Source organism: Rhinoraja longicauda, chromosome 11 (genome assembly GCF_053455715.1).
Source record: "Rhinoraja longicauda isolate Sanriku21f chromosome 11, sRhiLon1.1, whole genome shotgun sequence".
Taxonomy (NCBI): domain Eukaryota; kingdom Metazoa; phylum Chordata; class Chondrichthyes; order Rajiformes; family Arhynchobatidae; genus Rhinoraja; species Rhinoraja longicauda.
Window position 1 is genome coordinate 59,246,338 of NC_135963.1, and position 22,605 is coordinate 59,268,942.

Here is a 22,605-nt window from a genome sequence, read left to right on the forward strand (position 1 = left end):
TCCATGCTGACTCGGAATGATCCTGTTACTGCTATCCAAATGCTCAGCAATTTCGTCTTTTATAATTGACTCCAGCATCTTCCCCACCACTGATGTCAGACTAACTGGTCTATAATTACCCGTTTTCTCTCTCCCTCCTTTCTTAAAAAGTGGGATAACATTTGCTATCCTCCAATCCACAGGAACTGATCCTGAATCTATAGAACATTGAAAAATGATCTCCAATGCTTCCACTATTTCTAGAGCCACCTCCTTAAGTACCCTGTGATGCAGACCATCAGATCTCGGAGAAAACCCACGCAGGTCACGGGGAGAACGTACAAACTCCGTACAGACGGCGCCCGTAGTCAGGATCGAACCTGAGTCTCCGGCGCTGCATTCGCTGTAAGGCAGCAACTCTACCGCTGTGCCACCGTGCCGCTCCTCTAAAGGCACATACATATAGGGTTACTTGGTGTTATTTCATGTCTTACTGGTAGTCAGATTATGCTCTGTATTATGCTGTTATAATTTGGTGTTACTTTTCATATATAACACTGAAGATATGGAAACATGGCTCATATATGGAATAATATATATATAAGATATGGAAATATGGAAACATGGTTCATATATTCGATTTGTTTACCTATTCAGGGCTGTTGGGTTTTTTCGCTCTCTCTCTCTCTTGAAAAAGGTCCCTGTTACCATCTGCTATCTGCCAGCCCCCTCAGTCACTTCATTCTGGGCCTGCACCATACCCACACCGCCGCGGCACCCCACCTTTTGTACCTTATTTAGGAGTGAGAAAGTTGGCAATCCTAGTTGAGAACTGTATCTCATAATCCGTAGACAGAACTGAATACTGTAAACTTCCTAGAAATTTTAACATAAACTTGAATTATAGACTAGAGTCATTCATAATGCAGTTGTTGGTGGAAGTGATATTCTGGCTCATGCTGTTCATTGGAGCATTCTGCAGCTTTCCTGCTTGCAGTCGTCTCAGGGTCACCAGTCCAGTCAGAGAAAATGACAAACAATGTGCAGGAAGAGGTGTGGTTCCTGATGAACTACAGTTTCCACAGTAAGTTACAAACTGCATTTTCAGAAAAACTTTCATGGTTCACTTCAGGGAATAATGCATGATACTGCTCACACTCTCCATGGAACATGTCCAGTTATAAACAGCATAGGAAGGAACTGCATACTGGTTTACACCATAGACACAAAATGTTGGAGTAACTCAGGCAGCATCTCTGGAGAGAAGGAAATGGCCATCCCTTCTCTCCAGAGATGCTGCCTGTCCCGCTGAATTACTTCAGTATTTTGTGTCTATCTTCAGTTATAAAGTGGCAGACTGACATTTTTATTGCCTTTGCATTATTTTACCATGCAACTTTTGAATTATTTTAAATATGGAAGCTCACAACAGGGTTAATGACCCAAGGAACTGCAGATGCTGGAATCCTGAACAGAAAACAAAGTGCTGGAAGGAAGTCAACGGGTCAGGTGGCATCTATGGAGGGAAATGGGCAGATGACGTTTCGGGGAGAGAAAGCTGGAAAAGAAATGTAGGGCGGGACAAAGCCTGACGAGTGATAGGTGGATGCACGTGAGGTGCTAGTGATTGGCAGATAGTTGGAATGTGACAAAGGCTAGAGATGAAAAGGCGACTAAAGGATATCATAAGGAAAGGAGTGAAATATAAAGCCGGAGGGAGGGATATGGGTGGAAGGGGACAGGGGGAGGGTAAAGAGGGGGGAATCATAGGGAAATATGGGGCTCAGGGATGGGAGATGAGCATATGAAGGAGGGGAAAGAAGCGGGGAGATTGGATTGGTGACAGATCATGGAAGCAATGTGTGTGCCCAATGGTGGGGAAGGACAGGGAAAATATTGGGTGGAGTATCCTACTGGATGTAACAAAAAATTACTTTGCATCATTAGGTAAAACGCTGAAATTGAATTAAGTACCAGAAAAATTAAGAAGTTACAACACTCACCACAACAAAACAGTTCTGCCTACTCACCGGTTACATTTGTTGTTGGAAGGAATGCTGGTTTAAACCGAAAATAGACACAAAAAGTTGGAGTAACTCAGCCGATCAGGTAGCACCACTGGAGAAAAGGAATAGTTAATGTTTTCGGGCCTCGAGTCTTCTTCAGAGTCTGAGGAAACGTCTCGACACGAAAAATCACCTATTCCTTTTCTCCAGAGATGCTATCTGACCCGCTGAGCTACTCCAGCTTTTTGCGTCTATCTACTGATTGCACTTTCTCCAAGAATGAGTTTGCAACAACTATTGGTTGATTGCTCGATTGCTGATTACCGTGCCAATCCCCCTCCGCACTGACCATTCAGGTTTAAGAAGCCACACGACATGAAGGCTGCAGGTAGGCACAAAATGCTGGAGTAACTCAGCGGGTCAGGCAGCATCTCGGGAGAGAAGGAATGGGTGACGTTTCTGGTCGAGACCCTTCTTCAGACTGAACAGCTGAGTGACCTGCTGAGTTAATCCAGTATTTTGTGTCTACCTTTGATTTTAACCAGCATCTGCAGTTTCTTTCCTACACATGAAGGTTGCAGGCTTGTACAGAACCTACTTTCTACTTCAGGAAGAATCTTCAGTAATATACTTGTTGCAGACCAATGTTGGCTGGTCTCCTGGTGTTCTGCAGGCAGGTTTGTGGGTCTCTGTGCATGATATCCCAGAATATTCAGCTTCTAGGTGTGAAAGTCTCTCATTTGGCCACTATCATCAGTCCTACCTGCCCATGTTTGGCTCATCCCTCTAAACCTTTCCTCTTCATGAACCTGTCCAAATGTATTTTTTATGTTGTTATAGTATAGTACCTGCCTCAACTACCTCCTCTGGGAAGTCGTTCCACATACCCACCATGCTTCGTGAAAACATTGCTCCTCAAGTTCCTATTAAATCTTTCCCCTCTCACCTTAAATCTATGTTCTCTGTTTCTTGTTTCCCCTACTTTGGTTCTCTGTTTCTTGATTCCCCTACTTTGGATAAAGGACTCTATATTCACTCTGTCTATTCCCGTCATGAATTTGCACACTGATATAAGTTCACCCCTCGGCCTCCTGAGCTCCATATAATAAAGTCTTAGCTTGCCTAATTTCGCCCGATAGCTCACACCCTCAAGTCCTAGCAAAATCGTGGTACATCTCTGCATTTTTTCCAGCTTAACAATGTTGCTTCTATGGCAGGGTGGCCAAAATTGAACACAATATTCCAAATTGACAATAGGTGCAGGAGTAGGCCATTCGGCCCTTCGAGCCAGCACCGCCATTCAATGTGATCATGGCTGATCATTCTCAATCAGTACCCCGTTCCTGCCTTCTCCCCATACCCCCTGACTCCGCTATCCTTAAGAGCTCTATCTAGCTCTCTCTTGAATGCATTCAGAGAATTGGCCTCCACTGCCTTCTGAGGCAGAGAATTCCACAGATTCACAACTCTCTGACTGAAAAAGTTTTTCCTCATCTCCGTTCTAAATGGCCTACCCCTTGTGAAAGCCTTCTTGACTATAGGAATTATGTGCCTGCATTTCTATATCCCCCTAATCTACGGCAGTCCCCAGGGCCCTGTCATTCAATGTGAAGGTCCTGCCTTGGTTTGACTTCCCAAAAAGCAACACCTCACACTTAACTACTTTAAACTCCATTAACCAATCTTCTGCCCATCTGCTCATGATCCAGCTGTAATTTTTGATAACCATCTTTACTATCTATACCAGCCACTTTAGTATTATCTGCAAAACGAATGATCATGCCCGTATATTCTCATGCAAACCTTTGATATAAACCACAAACTACAATGGGTCCAGCACCGGTCCCTGAGGCACACCAATAGTCACAGGCCTCCAGCACGATAAACAATCTTTCACCAATACCCTCTGCTTTCTTCCATGAAGCCAATTCTCCATCCAATTGTCTAGCTCTCCCCAGATCTTTTGCGATCTAATCTTCCACAGCAGCCTACCAGGCAGCCAGCTTAGCCTGCCATGTGGATTTTTAATAAGAACTAGACCAAGTCGACCCGTTGGGCCCAAACCTCTCCAGCATTGGTGCAGCACCCTCTCCTCCCCCCCTGCCCCCCTCTCCTCCCCCCTCCCTCCACCCCCTTATCCTCACTCCATCCCCGTCAACCCCCCTTATCCTCCCTCCCCCCTCCCTGGAGATAGATTTAAACTTTAAAATGTGAATCACATTAAAAATATAACATCGATTTCAAGGAAGCTTCTTCCATTAGCACCGAAGGGATGACGGTGAGTAAGGTGGGCCTAAAGTTGTCGCGCTATCGTGTACCGTTTTGGCTGTAGTTCAGGAACAAACAAACAAACAAACGAGAGTTTTAGTATATAGATGCAATACTTTTGTGCTCATGCGTAAACACAGAGTGGCTTTTAAAACAATTAATTGGTCTTATTTTAATTCACAGAATTGAAATTTTAAAGTTTCCATGGCAGGGCTGAAACTCATTTCCAAGTTTGCATTAGTCCAAGGTGGATATATTTGTATTGTATCACCTATGGCACTGTACCCGAATCTGAACCAAAAATTAATTACAGTACCATCAAAGACAATCGATTCTTATCTGTGAGTATGCAATATTCCCTGATAGTTCAACATGCATCACCAGTAAGTCCCATGTTTGAAATTTAATCTGTGTTCAGTCAGGTAGAATTGGTCAATTCCATGAAAAATCAATCATGACACTGGTCCCTGATTGCAATTTATAGACTTCTGTTCTTAGTGCAGTGGATCACATTATTGTTTTGTTGTGGATGTTATATGCAGCCAAGTAGTGTCACAAAAAGCTATTTTGTTGATAAAAACACAGAGTCCTGGAGTAACACAGTAGGTCAGGCAGCATCTCTGGAGAATATGGATAGGTGACATTTCGGGTCAGAGCTCTTATTCAGACTGATTGTAGTACAGGGGAAAAAGCTGGAACAGAGGTACGGCAAGACAAACTCTGACAAGTGATAGATGGAGACAGGCGATGGGGGTTTTGTCCAGAGAGCCACAACCATACTGAAGGACATCGTAACTTTAAGGAACAAGAAAATATTAATTTAAAGGAACATGAATTTTCTGAAAACTAGCCAGGATTTTTGTTTTGTTCAATTCCTTGGCACATTCTTCTTGTTATCAATAAATTGTGATTCCATCTTGATTTATTCAGGAGAAAAGAAATGTATGGATGGATAGAAAATTGGATGACAGACAGAAAGGAAAGAGTGGGGATAAATGGGTCCCTTTCAGAATGGCAGGCAGTAACTAGTGGAGTACCGCAAGGCTCGGTGCTGGGACCGCAGCTATTTACAATATACATTAATGACTTGGATGAAGGGATTAAAAGTACCATTAGCAAATTTGCAGATGATACAAAGCTGGGTGGTAGTGTGAACTGTGCTATGAGGTTGCAGGGTGACTTGGACAGGTTGTGTGAGTGGGCGGATGCATGGCAGATGCAGTTTAATGTGGATAAGTGTGAGGTTATCCACTTTGGTGGTAAGAATAGGAAGGCAGAGTATTATCTGAATGGTGTCAAGTTAAGAACAGGGGACGTACAACGAGATCTGGGTGTCCTAGTGCATCAGTCACTGAAAGGAAGCATGCAGGTACAGCAGGCAGTGAAGAAAGCCAATGGAATGTTGGCCTTCATAACAAGAGGAGTTGAGTATAGGAGCAAAGAGGTCCTTCTGCAGTTGTACAGGGCCCTAGTGAGATCGCACCTGGAATACTGTGTTGCAGTTTTGGTCACCAAATTTGAGGAAGGATATTCTTGCTATTGAGGGCGTGCACCGTAGGTTTACTAGGTTAATTCCCGGAATGGCGGGACTTTCATATGTTGAAAGACTGGAGCGACTAGGCTTGTATACACTGGAATTTAGAAGGATGAGAGGAGATCTTATCGAAACGTATAAGATTATTAAGGGGTTGGACACGTTAGAGGCAGGAAACATGTTCCCAATGTTGGGGGAGTCCAGCACAAGGGGCCACAGTTTAAGAATAAGGGGTAGGCCATTTAGAACTGAGATGAGGAAAAACCTTTTCAGTCAGAGAGTTGTGAATCTGTGGAATTCTCTGCCTCAGAAGGCAGTGGAGGCCAATTCTCTGAATGCATTCAAGAGAGAGCTGGATAGAGCTCTTAAGGATAGCGGAGTCAGGGGTATGGGGAGAAGGCAGGAACGGGGTACTGATTGAGAATGATCAGCCAAGATCACATTGAATGGCGGTGCTGGCTCGAAGGGCCGAATGGCCTCCTCCTGCACCTATTGTCTACTGAAATATTGTTTCTTTTCATTGTTTTGTACAGCTAAAAAAAAAAAAAACACACATTCTTAACTTAAATAATCATTAAGCGATGTCAAAACTGCCTGAATATTTAGGGAATAATGCCATCTATTAATGAAACTCTCTCCAATTTGTAACACACAAAACATTTTAGTGCAGCAGAAGGGTTGTAACGAAGGATAGACACAAAAAGCTGGAGTAACTCAGCGGGACAGGCAGCATCACTGGAGAGAAGGAATGGGTGACGTTTCGCGTCAAGACCCTTCTTTAGTAACTAGAGGACAGATGCAAGATGACTGGCAATAGAACCAGAGGTGAACTGGATCTGTTTATTCACACTGCAAAATGAACTGGCTGAAAGGGCAATATTGAGAGAGAACTGAGCAAACAAACCGTAACAAATCAGAGGAAAGAACTGGGAAATGGACGGATTTAATATTTGCACCAAAGAACCAGCTCAGAGACAATGGCGTAGGAAGGAACTGCAGATGCTAGTTTACACTGTAGAAGCAAAATGCTGGAGTAACTCAGGGGGGCAGGCAGCATCTCTGGATTGAAGGAATGGGTAACTTTTCGGGTCAAAACCCTTCTTCAGACTTCGGAGACAATGACCTCCTTCTGTGACACATCATTCTTTGAATTTAATGCAGATACCGCCTGTCATCACCATCGACGACTATGAACTCGATGCCGTCCATCAGTTCACGTACCTCGGCTCTACCATCACCGGCAACCTCTCCTTGGACACAGAGATTGACAAGAGGATCGGGAAGGCAGCTACAACTCTCGCTCGCCTCACAACTCAAGTGTGGACCAATCCAAAGCTGACAGTGAAGACAAAGATAGCAGTCTACAAGGCCTGTGTCAATAGCACGCTGCTGTACGGCAGTGAGACATGGACTACATATGCCAGACTGGAGAGAAGACTCAACACCTTCCACCTTAGAAGCATCCGCCGTATCCTGGGTATATCCTGGCAAGACAGAATGTCCAACGCCGAGATTCTGTCTGGCGCTGGCCTTCCCAGTATGTACACTCTACTCAGGCAGCGCAGGCTGCGGTGGATGGGCCATGTCCACCGCATGGAGGATGGCCGTATTCCAAAATACATCCTCTATGGAGAGCCATCGGCCGCCCCCAGCTACGTTACAAGGATGTCTGCAAGAGAGATTTGAAGGCGCTCGACATCGATGTGGAGTCCTGGGAGAGCCTTGCAGGTGACCGTACGAGGTGGAGAGGTACCCTGAACCAACATCTCAAAACGGCGGAAGAGAAACTGATGAACGCAGCGGCAGACAAGCGGGCACGCAGAAAGGAGCGCAGCAACTTCAACAGACCAGAGACCACACACACATGTGACCTTTGCCACAGAGACTCTTCAGCCACAAGCGACGCTGCTCTAGCCGAGGTGTGGAGTGAAGAAGCCAAGTAGGATGCACCACCCATGGTCAGCCATGACCGAGGGGGCCTAAGAAGAAGAAATGCAGATACACAGTGAGAAAAAAAAATCTCACTTTTGAAGAATTCTAACGGACAGAACAAGAAACTCGAGACATTCTTCTTATTTTGCTTCAAGTTGCGAAGATATGAAACTGGTGTTGGCAGAATCAGACGCCCATCAGCCTGAGCTGAAGCTTCTAGCCCCAGTAACCCGCTGAGCAGTGTAATTCATCAGGGGAAAGTTGACCCAGATAGAACAAATACAAAAAACAGCTTTCCTAGAAAGGACACCGAGAGCTGGAGTAACTCAGAGGGTCAGGCAGCATTTCTGGAGGATATGGATAGGGACATTTCGGGTCTAAAAGTGAACTGAGATCCGTTTACAGTGTAGGAAAATAACTGCAGATGCTGATACAAATCGAAGGTATCACAAAATGCTGGAGTAACTTAGCAGGTCAGGCAGCATCTAGGAGAGAGGGAATGGGTGACGTTTCGGGTCGAGACCCTTCTTCAGAGTGATGTCAGGGGGCAGGACAAAGAAAGGATATAAGTGGAGACAGGAAGACAGTGGAAGAACTGGGAAGGGGAGGGGGAAGAGAGGGATACAATACAATACAATATATCTTTATTGTCATTGTACCCAGGGGTACAACGAGATTGGGAATGCGCCTCCCATACGATGCAATAATTTAATTAAATTAGACAACAGCAACCCAACGAAACAATTGTAACAGTTTTAGACAGGATAAAGTGCAAGTTGATCTATGCGTTGTGACCATCCGGCTCAGCAGCTATGGCCCTGGGGATGAAGCTGTTCCTGAGTCTGGAGGTGCGGGCGTAGAAGGCCTTGTATCGTCTGCCCGATGGAAGGAGTTCGAACAGACTGTTGCAGGGGTGTGAAGAGTCTTTGTGGATGCTGGTGGCTTTTCTGAGGCATCGTGTGTTGTAGATGCCCTCCAAGTCTGGTAGCTGTGTTCCGATGGCCCTCTGAGCTCTATGGACTACCCGCTGTAGAGCTTTCCTTTCTGCCTCCGTGCAGCTGAGGTACCACACAGGGATGCCATGCGTTAGGATGCTCTCTATGGTGCAGCGGTAGAAGGTCGTCAGCAGCTGTTGGGGTAGACCAGACTTTTTCAGTGTTCTTAGGTAGAACAGTCTTTGCTGTGCCTTCTTGACCAGCGCAGCAGTGTTATTGGACCATGTTAGGTCCTCCGAAATGTGAGTGCCCAGAAACTTGAAGCTGGACACTCTCTCCACACTGTCCCCGTTGATAGAGATCGGGGCATATTCCCCGTTATGTGACCTACGGAAGTTGATGATCAGCTCCTTGGTCTTGGTGGTATTTAGGGACAGGTTGTTAACCGAGCACCAGCCCGCTAGGTTCTGCACCTCCGCTCTATAGTTTGTTTCATCCCCGTTGGTGATAAGCCCGATCACCGTTGTGTTGTCTGCAAACTTGACAATGGTGTTGGTGTCGAATGCAGGAACACAGTCGTGTGTGAAGAGGGAGTAGAGCATGGGGCTCAGAACACAGCCCTGTGGTGTGCCGGTACTCAGGGTGATAGTGGAGGACAGGTGCGGGCCCATTCTCACTGCCTGAGGTCGTTCCAGGAGGAAGTCCAGGATCTAGTCACATCATGACGAGCTGAGGCCTAGCTGGTGGAGTTTGGTGATGAGCTTGGTGGGGATGACCGTGTTGAAGGCAGAGCTATAGTCAATGAATAGCATCCTCACGTACATGCCCTGTCTCTCTAGGTGAGTCAGGACAGTGTGAAGAGCCAGAGAGATGGCGTCCTCTGTGGATCTATTTGCCCTGTATGCAAATTGATGTGGGTCCAGTGAGTCAGGGATGCTGGATTTGATGTGTGAGAGGACCAGCCTTTCAAAGCACTTCATGACTATCGGCGTTAGGGCAACCGGGCGGTAGTCGTTCAGGTTGGAGATCTTTGTTTTTTTCGACACCGGAACTATGATAGCCGACTTCAGGCACTTGGGGACCGTAACCAGAGATAATGACAGGTTAAAGATCCTGGTGAATACCTTAGCCAGCTGTTCAGCACAGTCCTTCAGTACCCTTCCTTGAACTCCATCCGGGCCTGCAGCCTTGCGTGGGTTGACCCTTTGCAGAGCGCGTTGTACCTCCTGTGTGCGCAGTTGCAAGACCAGTCCCTCCGCCTCGGCTGGGGTTCTTCCACTCAAGGTGGTTTTGCCAGTTTCGAAGCGGGCAAAGAAGGTGTTAAGCTCGTTGGTCAGTGCCATATCGCTGTGGGGGCAGGCAGGGCTGCTCTTGTAGCCAGTGATGTCCCTGACACCCTGCCACATGCTTCTGGTGTCCGTGGTGTTGAAGTGGTCTTCCACCCGTTGCTTGTGGGTGTCTTTGGCCCTTTTAATACCTTTGTTCAGGTTTGATCTGGCAACACTGTATGCTGAAGTGTCACCAGATTTAAAGGCATTGTTGCGTGCCCTCAGCAGGTTCTGTACCTCCTTGTTCATCCAGGGTTTCCGGTTTGGGAACATCTTTATCTCCTTGTCCTCCGTGACATTCTCCACACAGCAGTTGATGTAGGAGAGCACAGTGGATGTGTATTCCTCCAAGTCTACCTCTGAACCGCAGGTGCCCTGTTGTGCAAACAGGTCCCAGTTGGTGCGATCAAAGCAGTCCTGGAGATGTAGGGTGGCATCCTCGGGCCATTTTTTGACCGTCTTTATTGTAGGTTTGGTCTTGCGGATGAGGGGTTTGTATGCGGGCAGTAAAAACAGTGAGAGGTGATCGGATTATCCCAGGGGTGGGCAGGGAAGAGCTCTGTACGTTCGTCTACACCTTATCCAGTGTGTTTGAGCCTCTGGTAGGGCACTGCACATGCTGATGGAATTTGTGGAGCGTGGCTCGTAGGTCGACCTGATTGAAGTCCCCTGCAACAATGAAGGCACCGTTGGGGTGGGCATCCTGCTGCTTGCTGGAGGAACTATCTAAAGTTGGAGAAGTCAATGTTCATACCGCTAGGCTGCAAGCTGCCCAAGCGAAATATGAGGTGCTGTTCCTCCAATTTCCGGTGGGCACTGGAGGAGGCCCATGACAGAAAGGTCAGACTGGGAGTGGGAGGGGGAGTTGAAGTGCTCAGCCACCGGGAGATCAGGTTGGTTAAGGCAGACTGAGCGAAGGTGTTGAGCGAAACGATCGCCGAGCCTGCGTTTGATCTCGCCGATGTAGAGAAGTTGACATCTAGAGCAGCGGATACAATAGATGAGGTTGGAGGAGGTGCAGGTGAACCTCTGCCTCACCTGGAAAGACTGTTGGGGTCCTTGGATGGAGTTGAGGGGAAAGTGCCCGGGGAGGGGGTGGTTTGGGTGGGAAGGGACGAGTGGACCAGGGAGTTACGGAGGGAACGGTTTCTGCGGAATGCTGAAAGGGGAGGAGATGGGAAGATGTGGCCAGTAGTGGGATCCCGTTTGAGGCGATGGAAATGTTGGAGGATGATTTGTTGAATAAGCTGGCTAATGGGGTGGAAGGTGAGGACAAGGGGGATTTTGTCCTTGTTACGAATGGGGAGAAGGGGAGCAAAAGCGGAGCTGCGGGATATAGAGGAGGCCCTAGTGAGAGCCTCATCTATAATGGAAGAGGGGAAGCCCAGTTTCCAAATGAATGAGGACATCTCTGATGCCTTAGTGTGAAACCTCATCCCGGGCGCAGATGCAGTGTAGACGGAGTAATTGGGAATAGAGGATATACTTTTTGCAGGAGTCAGGGTGGGAAGAGGTGTAGTCCAGATAGCTGTGGGAGTCAGTGGGTTTGTAGTAGAGTGCATCTGTTTACAGTGCATCTATTAACTCAGTTTCAACCGTTGTAGCCCAAGTTTTCAGTAAAGTCGCTTTGAAAACGACTATATTCTTTCAGTCGAGAGGTTTTAATTTAAAATTATTCTAGAAATGTGTAATAAAACACTAATAAGTCCTGGAGCCACTCAGCGGGTCCGGGTTATTCAGCCCCTCTGGAGAACATGGATAAGTAGGGGGACACAAAAAGCTGGAGTAACTCAGCGGGACAGGCATCATCTCTGGAGAGAAGGAATGGGAGACGTTTCGGGTCGAGACCCTGCTTCAGACCTGAAACATTATCCGTTTTCTCCAGAGACGCTGCCTGTCCCGCTGAGTTGCTCCAGCTTTTTGTGTCTATCTTTGGTTTAAACCAGCATCTGCAGTTCCTTCTTAAACATGGACAAGTAGTCAGAAGGTACCCTTCTTCAGACTGATTGTCGACCGGTTCCTTAGCTCAAACTGTTCCGATTACTGCAAATTCTGTGCCTGGTGCTGCCCTTCAGGGGGAGGGGCCTGGTGCTGCCCTTCAGGGGGAGGGGCCTGGTGCTGCCCCTCACGGCCCGGGGCCTGGTGCTGCCCCTCAGGGGGAGGGGCCTGGTGCAGCCCCTCACGGCCCGGGGCCTGGTGCGGCTCCTCACGGCCCTGGTGCAGCCCCTCACGGCCCGGGGCCTGGTGCTGCCCCTCAGGGGGAGCGGCCTGGTGCCGACCCTCACGGCCCTGGGCCTGGTGCTGCCCCTCAGGGGGAGGGGCCTGGTGCTGCCCCTCACGGCCCGGGGCCTGGTGCTGCCCCTCACGGCCCAGGGCCTGGTGCTGCCCCTCAGGGGGAGGGGCCTGGTGCTGCCCCTCATGGCCCGGGGCCTGGTGCCGCCCCTCACGGCCCTGGTGCTGTCCCTCACGGCCCGGGGCCTGGTGCCACCACCCCACGGCCCGGGGTCTGCCCTGGTGCAGCCCCTCACGGCCCGGGGCCTGGTGCTGCCCCTCAGGGGGAGCGGCCTGGTGCCGACCCTCACGGCCCGGGGCCTGGTGCTGCCCCTCAGGGGGAGGGGCCTGGTGCTGCCCCTCACGGCCCGGGGCCTGGTGCTGCCCCTCACGGCCCAGGGCCTGGTGCTGCCCTTCAGGGGAAGGGGCCTGGTGCTGCCCCTCACGGCCCGGGGCCTGGTGCCGCCCCTCACGGCCCGGGGCCTGGTGCCGCCCCTCACGGCCCTGGTGCTGTCCCTCACGGCCCGGGGCCTGGTGCCACCCCTCACGGCCCGGGGCCTGCCCTGGTGCAGCCCCTCACGGCCCGGGGCCTGGTGCTGCCCCTCAGGGGGAGGGGCCTGGTGCTGCCCCTCACGGCCCGGGGCCTGGTGCTGCCCCTCACGGCCCAGGGCCTGGTGCTGCCCTTCAGGGGAAGGGGCCTGGTGCTGCCCCTCACGGCCCGGGGCCTGGTGCCGCCCCTCACGGCCCGGGGCCTGGTGCCGCCCCTCACGGCCCTGGTGCTGTCCCTCACGGCCCGGGGCCTGGTGCCACCCCTCACGGCCCGGGGCCTGCCCTGGTGCAGCCCCTCACGGCCCGGGGCCTGGTGCTGCCCCTCAGGGGGAGGGGCCTGGTGCCGACCCTCACGGCCCGGGACCTGGTGCTGCCCCTCAGGGGGAGGGGCCTGGTGCTGCCCCTCACGGCCCGGGGCCTGGTGCCGCCCCTCACGGCCCTGGTGCTGTCCCTCACGGCCCGGGGCTAGGTGCTGCCCCTCATGGCCCGGGGCCTGGTGCTGCCCCTCAGGGGGAGGGGCCTGGTTGCGCCCCTCACGGCCCGGGGCCTGGTGCTGCCCCTCACGGCCCGGGGCCTGGTGCTGCCCCTCACGGCCCGGGGCCTGATGCTGCCGCTCAGGGGGAGGGGCCTGGTTGCGCCCCTCACGGCCCGGGGCCTGCCCTGGTGCTGCCCCTCACGGCCCGGGGCCTGGTGCCGCCCCTCAGGGGGAGGGGCCTGGTGCTGCCCCTCACGGCCCGGGGCCTGGTGCTGCCCTTCAGGGGGAGGGGCCTGGTGCTGCCCCTCACGGCCCGGGGCCTGGTGCTGCCCCTCACGGCCCAGGGCCTGGTGCTGCCCTTCAGGGGGAGGGGCCTGGTGCTGCCCCTCACGGCCCGGGGCCTGGTGCTGCCCCTCACGGCCCAGGGCCTGGTGGGGCCTGGTGCTGCCCCTCACGGCCCGGGGCCTGGTGCCGCCCTTCAGGGGGAGGGGCAGCGGCAGCGGCGGCCATCAACGTCACGGGCCTGGGGCCAGCCAATGGGCGAGCGGCTGCCAGATTCGAATGAGCAAGGCGGGAGCGCGGGGCGGACGGGCACGCGCACGGTGGTGGTGAATGGGCGAGGGCGGCGCGCGCGCCTGGCGGGTGAGTGAGGGGAGGGAGGCGCGCGGGGAGTTGTCCGCCGGGGTGCGGGCGGGTGGGCGCGAGGTGGTGGCCGGGCCGGGCCGGGCCGGGCCACACGGCGCCTCCGCCCACCCTGCCCTTTGTGCTCTCCCTTCCTTCCTTCTCATCCTCAGGTCTCCCGTGTCCTCCTCCGTCCGGTCCCGCCCCTCACTCCACCCCCCTCACTCCACCTCCCTCAACCCCCCCTCACTCCACCCCCCTCACTCCCCCATCACTCCACCCCCCTCACTCCACCTCCCTCAACCCCCCCTCACTCCACCCCCCTCACTCCCCCCTCACTCCACCCCCCTCCCCTTCCCCCCCTCACTCCACCCCCCTCCCCTCCCCCCCTCACTCCACCCCCTCCCCTTCCCCCCCTCACTCCACCCCCTCCCCTTCCCCCCCTCACTCCACCCCCTCCCCTTCCCCCCCTCACTCCACCCCCCTCCCCTTCCCCCCCTCACTCCACCCCCCTCCCCTTCCCCCCTCACTCCACCCCCCTCCCCTTCCCCCCCTCACTCCACCCCCCTCACTCCACCCCTCCTCACTCCACCCCCTCACTCACTCCACCCCCTCACTCCACCTCCCTCACTCCACCTCCCTCACTCCCACCTCCCTCACTCCACCTCCCTCACCCCCCTCACTCCACCTCCCTCACCCCCCCTCCCTCACCCCCCTCACTCCACCTCCCTCACCCCCCTCCCTCACCCCCCCTCACTCCACCTCCCTCACCCCCCCTCACTCCACCTCCCTCACCCCCCCTCACTCCACCTCCCTCACCCCCCCTCACTCCACCTCCCTCACCCCCCTCACTCCACCTCCCTCCCCCCCCTCACTCACTACCCCTCCCCCCCTCACTCACTACCCCTCCCCCCCCTCACTCCCCCTCCCCCCCCCTCACTCCCCCTCCCCCCTCACTCCCCCTCCCCCTCCCCTCACTCCCCCTCCCCCCCCCTCACTCCCCCTCCCCCCCCCTCACTCCCCCTCCCCTTAGGCGGTTGTTTTCATTAACTTTACTACTAACTTCCACCCTGCTTTAAAATTCCCCTGGACAACTCTCCCCACAGAGAGTCTGAGGAAACGTCACCCATTCCTTCTCTCCAGCAGAGATGCTGTCTGACCCGCTGAGTTACTCCAGCATTTTGTGTATCTGTTTCCCACAGTTATCTGAATGACTCTGCCTCCCACCCTGCCTCTTGTAGGGGGGCAGAGACGCTATCCCCTACTCTCCATTCCTCCGTCTCTGCCACATCTGCTCCCAAGGTGAGGTTTTCCATTCAAGACGTCCTCCTAGTAAACATAATTTGCTCCCTGTTGTCATAGATAGATCCCTCGCCTGCATCTCCTTTGTGATTTGGAGTTCTGCTCTCGCCCCCTCTCTCAAACAGAGCAAGGAGAGAGTTCCCCTGGTCCTCGCCTTTTGCCCCACTAGCCTCCATGTCCAAAACATTGTCCTCTGACATTTCTGTCACCTCCAATGTGATCCCACCACCGGCCACATCGTCAAATCAGCCATGATCGCATTGAATGGCGGTGCTGGCTCGAAGGGCTGAATGGCCTACTCCTGCACCTATTGTCTATTGTCTATTGTCTATTGTCTTTCCACCTTCTGTTGCGACTGCTCTCTATGCAACTCTTTGGTTCACTCATCCCTTACCAAACAATCCATCCCCTTCCCTGGCACTTTGCACTACATTCACAGGAGATGTACTACCTGTCCCTATAACTCCTCCTTCACCTCCATCCAGGAACCCCAGCAGTCCTTCCAGGTGAAACTGAGGTTCACGTGCACCTCATCTAATCTCATCTACTGCACCTGATGTTCCCGATGTGGCCAGACCACAGCCCATAAAATGGCAAGACCAAGCGTAGACTCTGACAGATTTGCTTAACTCTTGAGCTGAGTCTGCCAAGGCTTACTGGATCTAATCATTTTCCCATTCCAATACTGACCTTTCTGTGCTGGTCCTCCTCCACTGTCAGAGGGAGGCCACGTGCAAACTGGATGAACAGCATCACAAATTATCTTTGATAGCTTACAACCCAACGATATGAAAACTGAATTCTCCAATCTTGGATGACTTCTAACAAACCCTCCCCTTCCTCTCCACGCCCCCTTTCTTATTCCTCTTTCTCTCTCCCCCCCTCCTGGTGTAAGACAGCAACTCTACCACTGCGCCATTGTGCCGTCTACTGAATTAAAACACCAATTGAAGATGGTGGCAGGATCTTTAAAGCTACATCCCTATTATACAAGATGTTTTGAAGATTGCAGGATGGGTTCTTGATAGATTGAGTAGATGTGCAGTATATTTGTAAATTTTGGTTTTAATTGCCTTGCAATTTCATTTTGTGCATTTATGTTAAGTTTATAAGCATGCCTATATCTACTGATGGTGTTTCTCCTTTGGTGTGGATTTCTTGATTAGTTGCTTTTATGTGACTTTTTCAAAATCCATTTTCCAGAGATCAGACCATGGTAATTGGTATGCTACGATCAGTGCAGAATAATCCAGGCAACATCCTGAAGAAAGGAAACAGAAGATTTGGTATCCAACGTCCATCCCAAGAACGGGATAGTCAGACACAAGAAGAGTCAACATTTTCTCTGGACAAAGGCAATGAAATTGACAAGACGAGGATATTGTCTTCAGGAATTCCTGGAATACCTATGCTGTCTAAAACTGAGATGAAGTCTCTTCAGAGAAGAAAAACTGCCGATAAAGGAAATCTCTGTGTTCGCGATGAAACTAACATAAATGTTGGTGTGGGTGAAGGTGAAAAAAGGCTTACTTTGCAACGCCGTATTAAAGTGGGTAACTCAAAAAGAACTATCTCTCTGGAGGAACATTCACAAGGTAAAATACTAACAGCTTCAACTCTGGGACAAAGTCATAATCTATTGCAAACAAATGTGATAGGTTTTCGATCCTCTGCAGAACCTATGCAAAAGATGACAGATATCAGAAGTTATCCTGTGACAATTCCAAAGCATGCTTCAGTTGGCAAGGAACAAGAAAATGTAATAACTGTCAAAAAAGAAGAGTCCGTGCACAAATGGTCAACTACACTTGCTAAAAGAGTGGCACCTGGTAAATCTACTGAAAATGGTAACAAGCAAAAAACAGACAAAAATACCTTTAAAGAACCCACTGAACAAAATGTGTTTAGAACCAGGACTCGTGGTGGAATCAAATTAGCAATGAAGCTTGGTGATCAGCAAGAAGCAAAACACCCAGCTAAACTTTCTGTAAAAGCAATGGCCAAAGGTTTCCAGACCACGGAGCCAAAAGTAGATTGTGAGATCAATAACATGAAATACTCTGGAATTTCAGAGAACAATGGACATCAAAATCCACCTAGAAGTGGTACACTAACGAGAAGTCTTCCACAGGCAGAGGTATCATCGCAGAGATCATGCACAGGGAGTGAATGTTCAAATGGAGAAGACAGTGCTGTGACCGTGGCTGTCCGCGTGAGACCTCTCAGCAACAGGTAAAAGAATGAAACAAAGATAGTTAAAAAAATTTGGATTGTTTGATTAAACTTTTCAGCTGTTCGCAGAACTTAGGCTTTTGAAAGGTTAATAAAAAGTGGACTTGGGTCAATATATTTTTTCTCATCTCAGTGTAGTTTGCATATGGACGCAAATTTGTTTTATTAACTATAAGTGATAGGAGCAGAATTAGACCATTTGGCCCATCAAGTCTACTCCGCCATTCAATCATGGCTGACCTATCTCTCCCTCCTAACCCCATTTTCTCTTGCCCTCCCTGTAACCCCTGACACCCGTACTAATCAAGAATTTATCTATCTCTGCTGTAAAAATATCCTTTGTCACTGCTGCGCTTGAACGCTGAAGTCCAATATCGAGCAGAAGCTGGAATGATACTTCTGCATGGCAATTTTATCATTGTCATGCCAAAGCAATTTATTTGTAGAGGTAAAGAAGCTATGTTTGGAGTTGGGAGTATGATTTTAAATTTGCCTATCTTTTTAGTAGATTTGAATGCATTTGACAGGTCTAGACTGTTTTAATGTGTACCTGTTTCTTGGGACACAGTTGTTGTTACTGTATATTTGTCTGTGCACATGTAAGTATACCAACAGGTTTCTGCCGGTGTTACTTGGATCATCATCAGGAGCAAAGATTCTTAAGTGTTCCTTTTTTCTATCGGTTCTAACGTTAAGGACAATAAATTATAGTGACACCGTTGTTTCAGTTGTAGTCACCTTGACATGGAGTTGATTTTGGTCCTTGTGCTCCAGGTGGCTCAGTGAGGTCTGAAATGCAGCTAACCAACAGAATCCTCATTTGTATGCTGTGATTCATCTGATGGGTAATAGGTAACAATTAAATTGTTTAAGAATCGTGCAATTTTTTAAAAAACACCTCGACAATGATCATTTCTTTGAGTTCTATATATTTTTGTAGGAATTGCTTATTTCCAAACTTCATGTCGCTGTTGAAAATATATTTTCTTGAGACTCATTCCATTTTATTCCTCCTCCCTTGGTCCTAATGCCAGCTCTATTTGAAATTGGGAAGCTTCATTCTATACCATGCAACAACAGCTTTTTACAGGTGTAAAATGTAGCTAATTTGAGGAGTTATGAAGGGGCATGAATTTAAAAAATCCTTATCACAGAATGTAACAAGAGTCAAGAGTGTTTTTTTGTCATAGATGCCCCAGATGGAACAATGAAATTGTTACTTGTAGCAGCGCAATAGAATATGTAAACATAGTACACTGTAAAGACTATGTGCAATCGCCATGATGTTAAAGAGATTGCAATGTTGGTAACAGTTTAACTTATCCTAAAAGACAATGTGTTTATTTGCGCACACATTGATTCTACATTCTTAACATTATCTAGTCAAGATATGGAACTTTCTCCAATGTTTATATTTAACACATCTCTCATTTTTATTCAGGGAAAAAAATGAAAATGCACAAGTGGTAGTGTCCATGAAAGGACAGGACACAGTTGTGAAACATCCAGACAGCAACCACACTTACTCATTTGCTTATGACTTTTCATTTTGGTCGTTTGATGAATTGCATCCTGAATTTTCAAGCCAGGAAACTGTGTATAACAAAATAGGACTCCCTCTGCTAGAGAAAGCTTTTGATGGGTACAACACTTGTCTCTTTGCATATGGGCAGACTGGCTCTGGAAAATCATATACGTAAGTTGAATTACACCTTCAGTTGTTGGATTAGAATATATCCGACTATATGTTCTTGTCAACCGAATCACTGATGAATGTGGCTGATGGTTAACCAAACGAGTGTTTCAAAATAAAACCTCTAGCTTCTCAAGTAATAATTCAACAATATATCCTGGTTAGATAGCCTTCTCATCTAACACAAATTGTATAAGATTCAACAGGCGTTTTAAACGTATTATTTCTTGAAAGAAAGACTTACAACGCCAGCAACACCTTCTCATGTACACTCTTCTCACCAAGAGCAATTTAATTTAATTTGAGATTGGTTTGATTTATAAATTAGAATCCTAAATATCAGATTATCAAATTGTTATTATTTACATATGACTTGTATGCTAACTGATCTGCCCTATATTCTCAGATGCAATATTTTTTTTATGTATAACTAACTGTTGCTTAATTTGACTGATAATTCATTAAAATGGCTTCTGATCCTTAAACATATCTTTTCCTTTGAAGAATGATGGGCTTCACTGTCAGGGGAGTCATTCCAAGGTTCTGTGAACAGCTGTTTGCCAGGGTAGCAAAGCCTGACCAGCAGGTTAGTATTCTATTAACAAAGATTCTTAACTACTAGTAATGTTTCATACCTCGTCTCCTTCAAGATTTGCAGAGAATTTAGTGGACATCTGTTCAGTGGTAAAGTTTGATTTTTGCCCCAGAGCAGAAATCCAGATGCAGGCACAGAGACTTTTGTGAGCCTCCAGTATTTAAAAACATTCTCAGCCACATTTACTTGCCAATAATGAGCGCTTGGCCTAAAGCTGTCGGTCATGATTGAAGGATTGAAACTGGTGACTGGTCTTGAAATTCCAAACAAGTAAAGAGATCCAACGTGCAATTTATTTCTCTATCTGTCCAATTGCAACAGGTAGAAGGGGTAAAATTCTCCTTGAGTAAAATTTTCTTGAAGAAAAAATATTTTGATTTGTTCATGCAACTATTTTATTTACCTCATCAGTAATCTAACCTCTTTTCAAAATTTATTTTTAGCATTTGGGCATAACTGGTATTGTGGTGCTGCCAATTTCCAATTACGCTTAAATTAAATGGCCTGCAGACCATTTCCTGTTGTGGCATGGGTTATGGCGAGACATTCTGTATTTCCTTTTGTAAAGGATTTTAGTGAACCCAATTGGTTTTAATTTCATGTGGGAAGTTTCATAATCTTCAATTCCAGAATTAGAGAACTACATTTAAATTGCCCAGGTACACTGTTAGGTTTAAACTAATTTCATTGAATAATTAGTCCAGGCATCTGGATTACTGTCCCAGAGATGTCACCCCATTGTCCATCGCCACTGTCACAATCAGTTAACGTATGTTGCTCGTGTGTCTGGATAGTTTCTGGAAACCTTTTGCTACAATACATTTCGAGGGGGTCATCATTGCCGGGGCTGGGAATTGAAAACAGTTTTTCTAACCCTATTTTTTGTTTTCAAAGGTTGCTTACCGTGTTGAAATGAGCTACTTTGAAGTCTACAATGAGAAAATTCATGACTTGTTAGTTGGTGGAAATGGTAAAATGGAACTAAAACAATCTGTAAGTCCAAAGAAAACAGAATGCTTAGCTAAAGCTTGTCTTTATTAAATTAATTTTATTTCAGATGTTGAAAGAAAGAAAGCAAATATTTTCTTTCCCATTTCCTTCTATTTTGCATTTCTTTTTTTTAACATTTGCATTATTGCTTAGCCTAACAGTATTGGGTAGTGAGCTGCTGTTTTACAGTTGAGGTGAAGTGAATTAGTGTTTCCTCTTGAATCTTGCTATAATCTCTCTTCACTATCCTTTCCATAAATTACGAAATGTAGATGGAGAGAAATCAATTGTGCTAATTGAGATTAAATTAGGAAACATTTCTACACAACGGGTGGTGCAAACTTGAAGACAGTAGTCAGTTGTTAAGTTGATGTTGAATTATGTTGATGGAAGATTGTCTAAGGATGTGGGACAAAGACAGATACATCAACATGGGTCAGCCATGACAGTTTCAGTTCAGTTTTAGTTTATTGTCACATGTACCGAGGTGCAGTGAAAAGTTTTTGTTGTATGCCAACCAGTCAGTGGAAAGACAATACATGATTATAATTGAGTCATTCACAGTGTATAGATACACGATAGGGAATAATGTTTAGTGCAAGGTAAAGCCAGCAAAGTCCGATCAAAGATAGTCTGGGGTTCCCCAATGAGGTAGATAGTACTGTAGTTCAGGACTGCTCTCTGGTTGTGGTAGGATGGTTCAATTGCCTGATAACAGCTGGGAAGGAACGGTCCCTGATTCTGGAGGTGTGTATTTTCATATTTTCTACCTTTTGCCTGATGGGAGAGGGGAGAAGAGGGAGTGGCCAGGGTGTGACTCATCCTTGATTATGCTGCTGGCCTTGCCGAGGCAGCGTGAGGTATAAATGGAAAGGAGATTAGTTGTGTGATCGTCTGGGCTGCGTCCATAATTCACTGCAATTTCTTGCGGTCTTGGATGGAGCTGTTCCCAAACCAAGCAGTTATGCTTGATAAAATGCTTTCTACGTGATACAATGCTTTCTACAGCACAGGTGTAGAAGATGGTGAGGGTTGTTGGAGACAGGCCAAACTTCGTAACCCACATAAGGAAGTAGAGGTGTTTGTGTGCTTTCTTGGTTGTTGCTTCAATATGGGTGGTCCAGGAGAAGTCATTAGTGATATTTACTCTTTGGAATTTGAAGTTTTAATGACACCTTTGCAGGATTGGTTAGATGTGCAAATGGTCTTCTGTTCCTATATTCCATTATAGACATTGATTAATTAGAGTTTTAGAAATTTCTAGAGTTTGGCCTATGATCATTTCACTTAAAAAAGTGAAACAACATGAAATAATGCCAAAGAAAGGAACAAGGTGCAGGAGTAACTCAATGGGCCAGACAGCATCTTTAGAGAACCTGGATAGGTGACGTTTCAGGTCGGGACCCTTCTTCAGACTGACCAGCTGAGTTATTCCAGCACTCTGTGAAACATCACCTATCCATGTTCTCCAGTGGTGCTGCCTGACCTGCTGAGTTACTCCAGCACTTTGTGCCTTTTTTTTTGTAAATTAGAATCTGCAGTTCCTTGTTTCTCTATGAAATAATGCCAGTTCGATTTTTCTCTCCACCCAAACCCATGGAAAGCAAAGTTGACTGCTCGTCTACAGCCAACGCTGTCTCTGAGATTGGTTTACTGAATTAATAATGAATGTGGAAATTAATAATTAGGTCTGGAATCTACCTGGTCTTTGAGTCTCTTTGCACATGGACATATCTGCTGAGCTTCCACTGAGTTGTTTCCAATTAACAGCAGTAAAAGTAATTTTCCCCTAAAATTGGACTTCCTATGATGATTTAATGCTTTTGTCAACTCATGATGTATTATCGACTGTTGCAAATTTTGTGTATTTTATCGACTCTTCTTTGTTACGTGCA

The 22,605-nt window shown here is 48.2% G+C and overlaps 1 protein-coding gene across 1 annotated transcript in view; it reads left to right on the plus strand.

Moving 5' to 3' along the window:
- Positions 1 to 13,814: 13,814 nt before the first annotated feature.
- kif14 (kinesin family member 14) overlaps positions 13,815 to 22,605 on the plus strand; it is a 60,865-nt gene continuing 52,074 nt past the window's right edge. Inside the window, exons 1-5 of the mRNA XM_078408065.1 lie at positions 13,815 to 13,919; positions 16,404 to 17,432; positions 18,874 to 19,128; positions 19,630 to 19,711; positions 20,615 to 20,713. Of these exons, the coding sequence (XP_078264191.1) occupies positions 16,414 to 17,432; positions 18,874 to 19,128; positions 19,630 to 19,711; positions 20,615 to 20,713 (1,455 nt within the window). The 5' untranslated portion in view covers positions 13,815 to 13,919; positions 16,404 to 16,413. The remainder of the gene's footprint in view (positions 13,920 to 16,403; positions 17,433 to 18,873; positions 19,129 to 19,629; positions 19,712 to 20,614; positions 20,714 to 22,605) is intronic.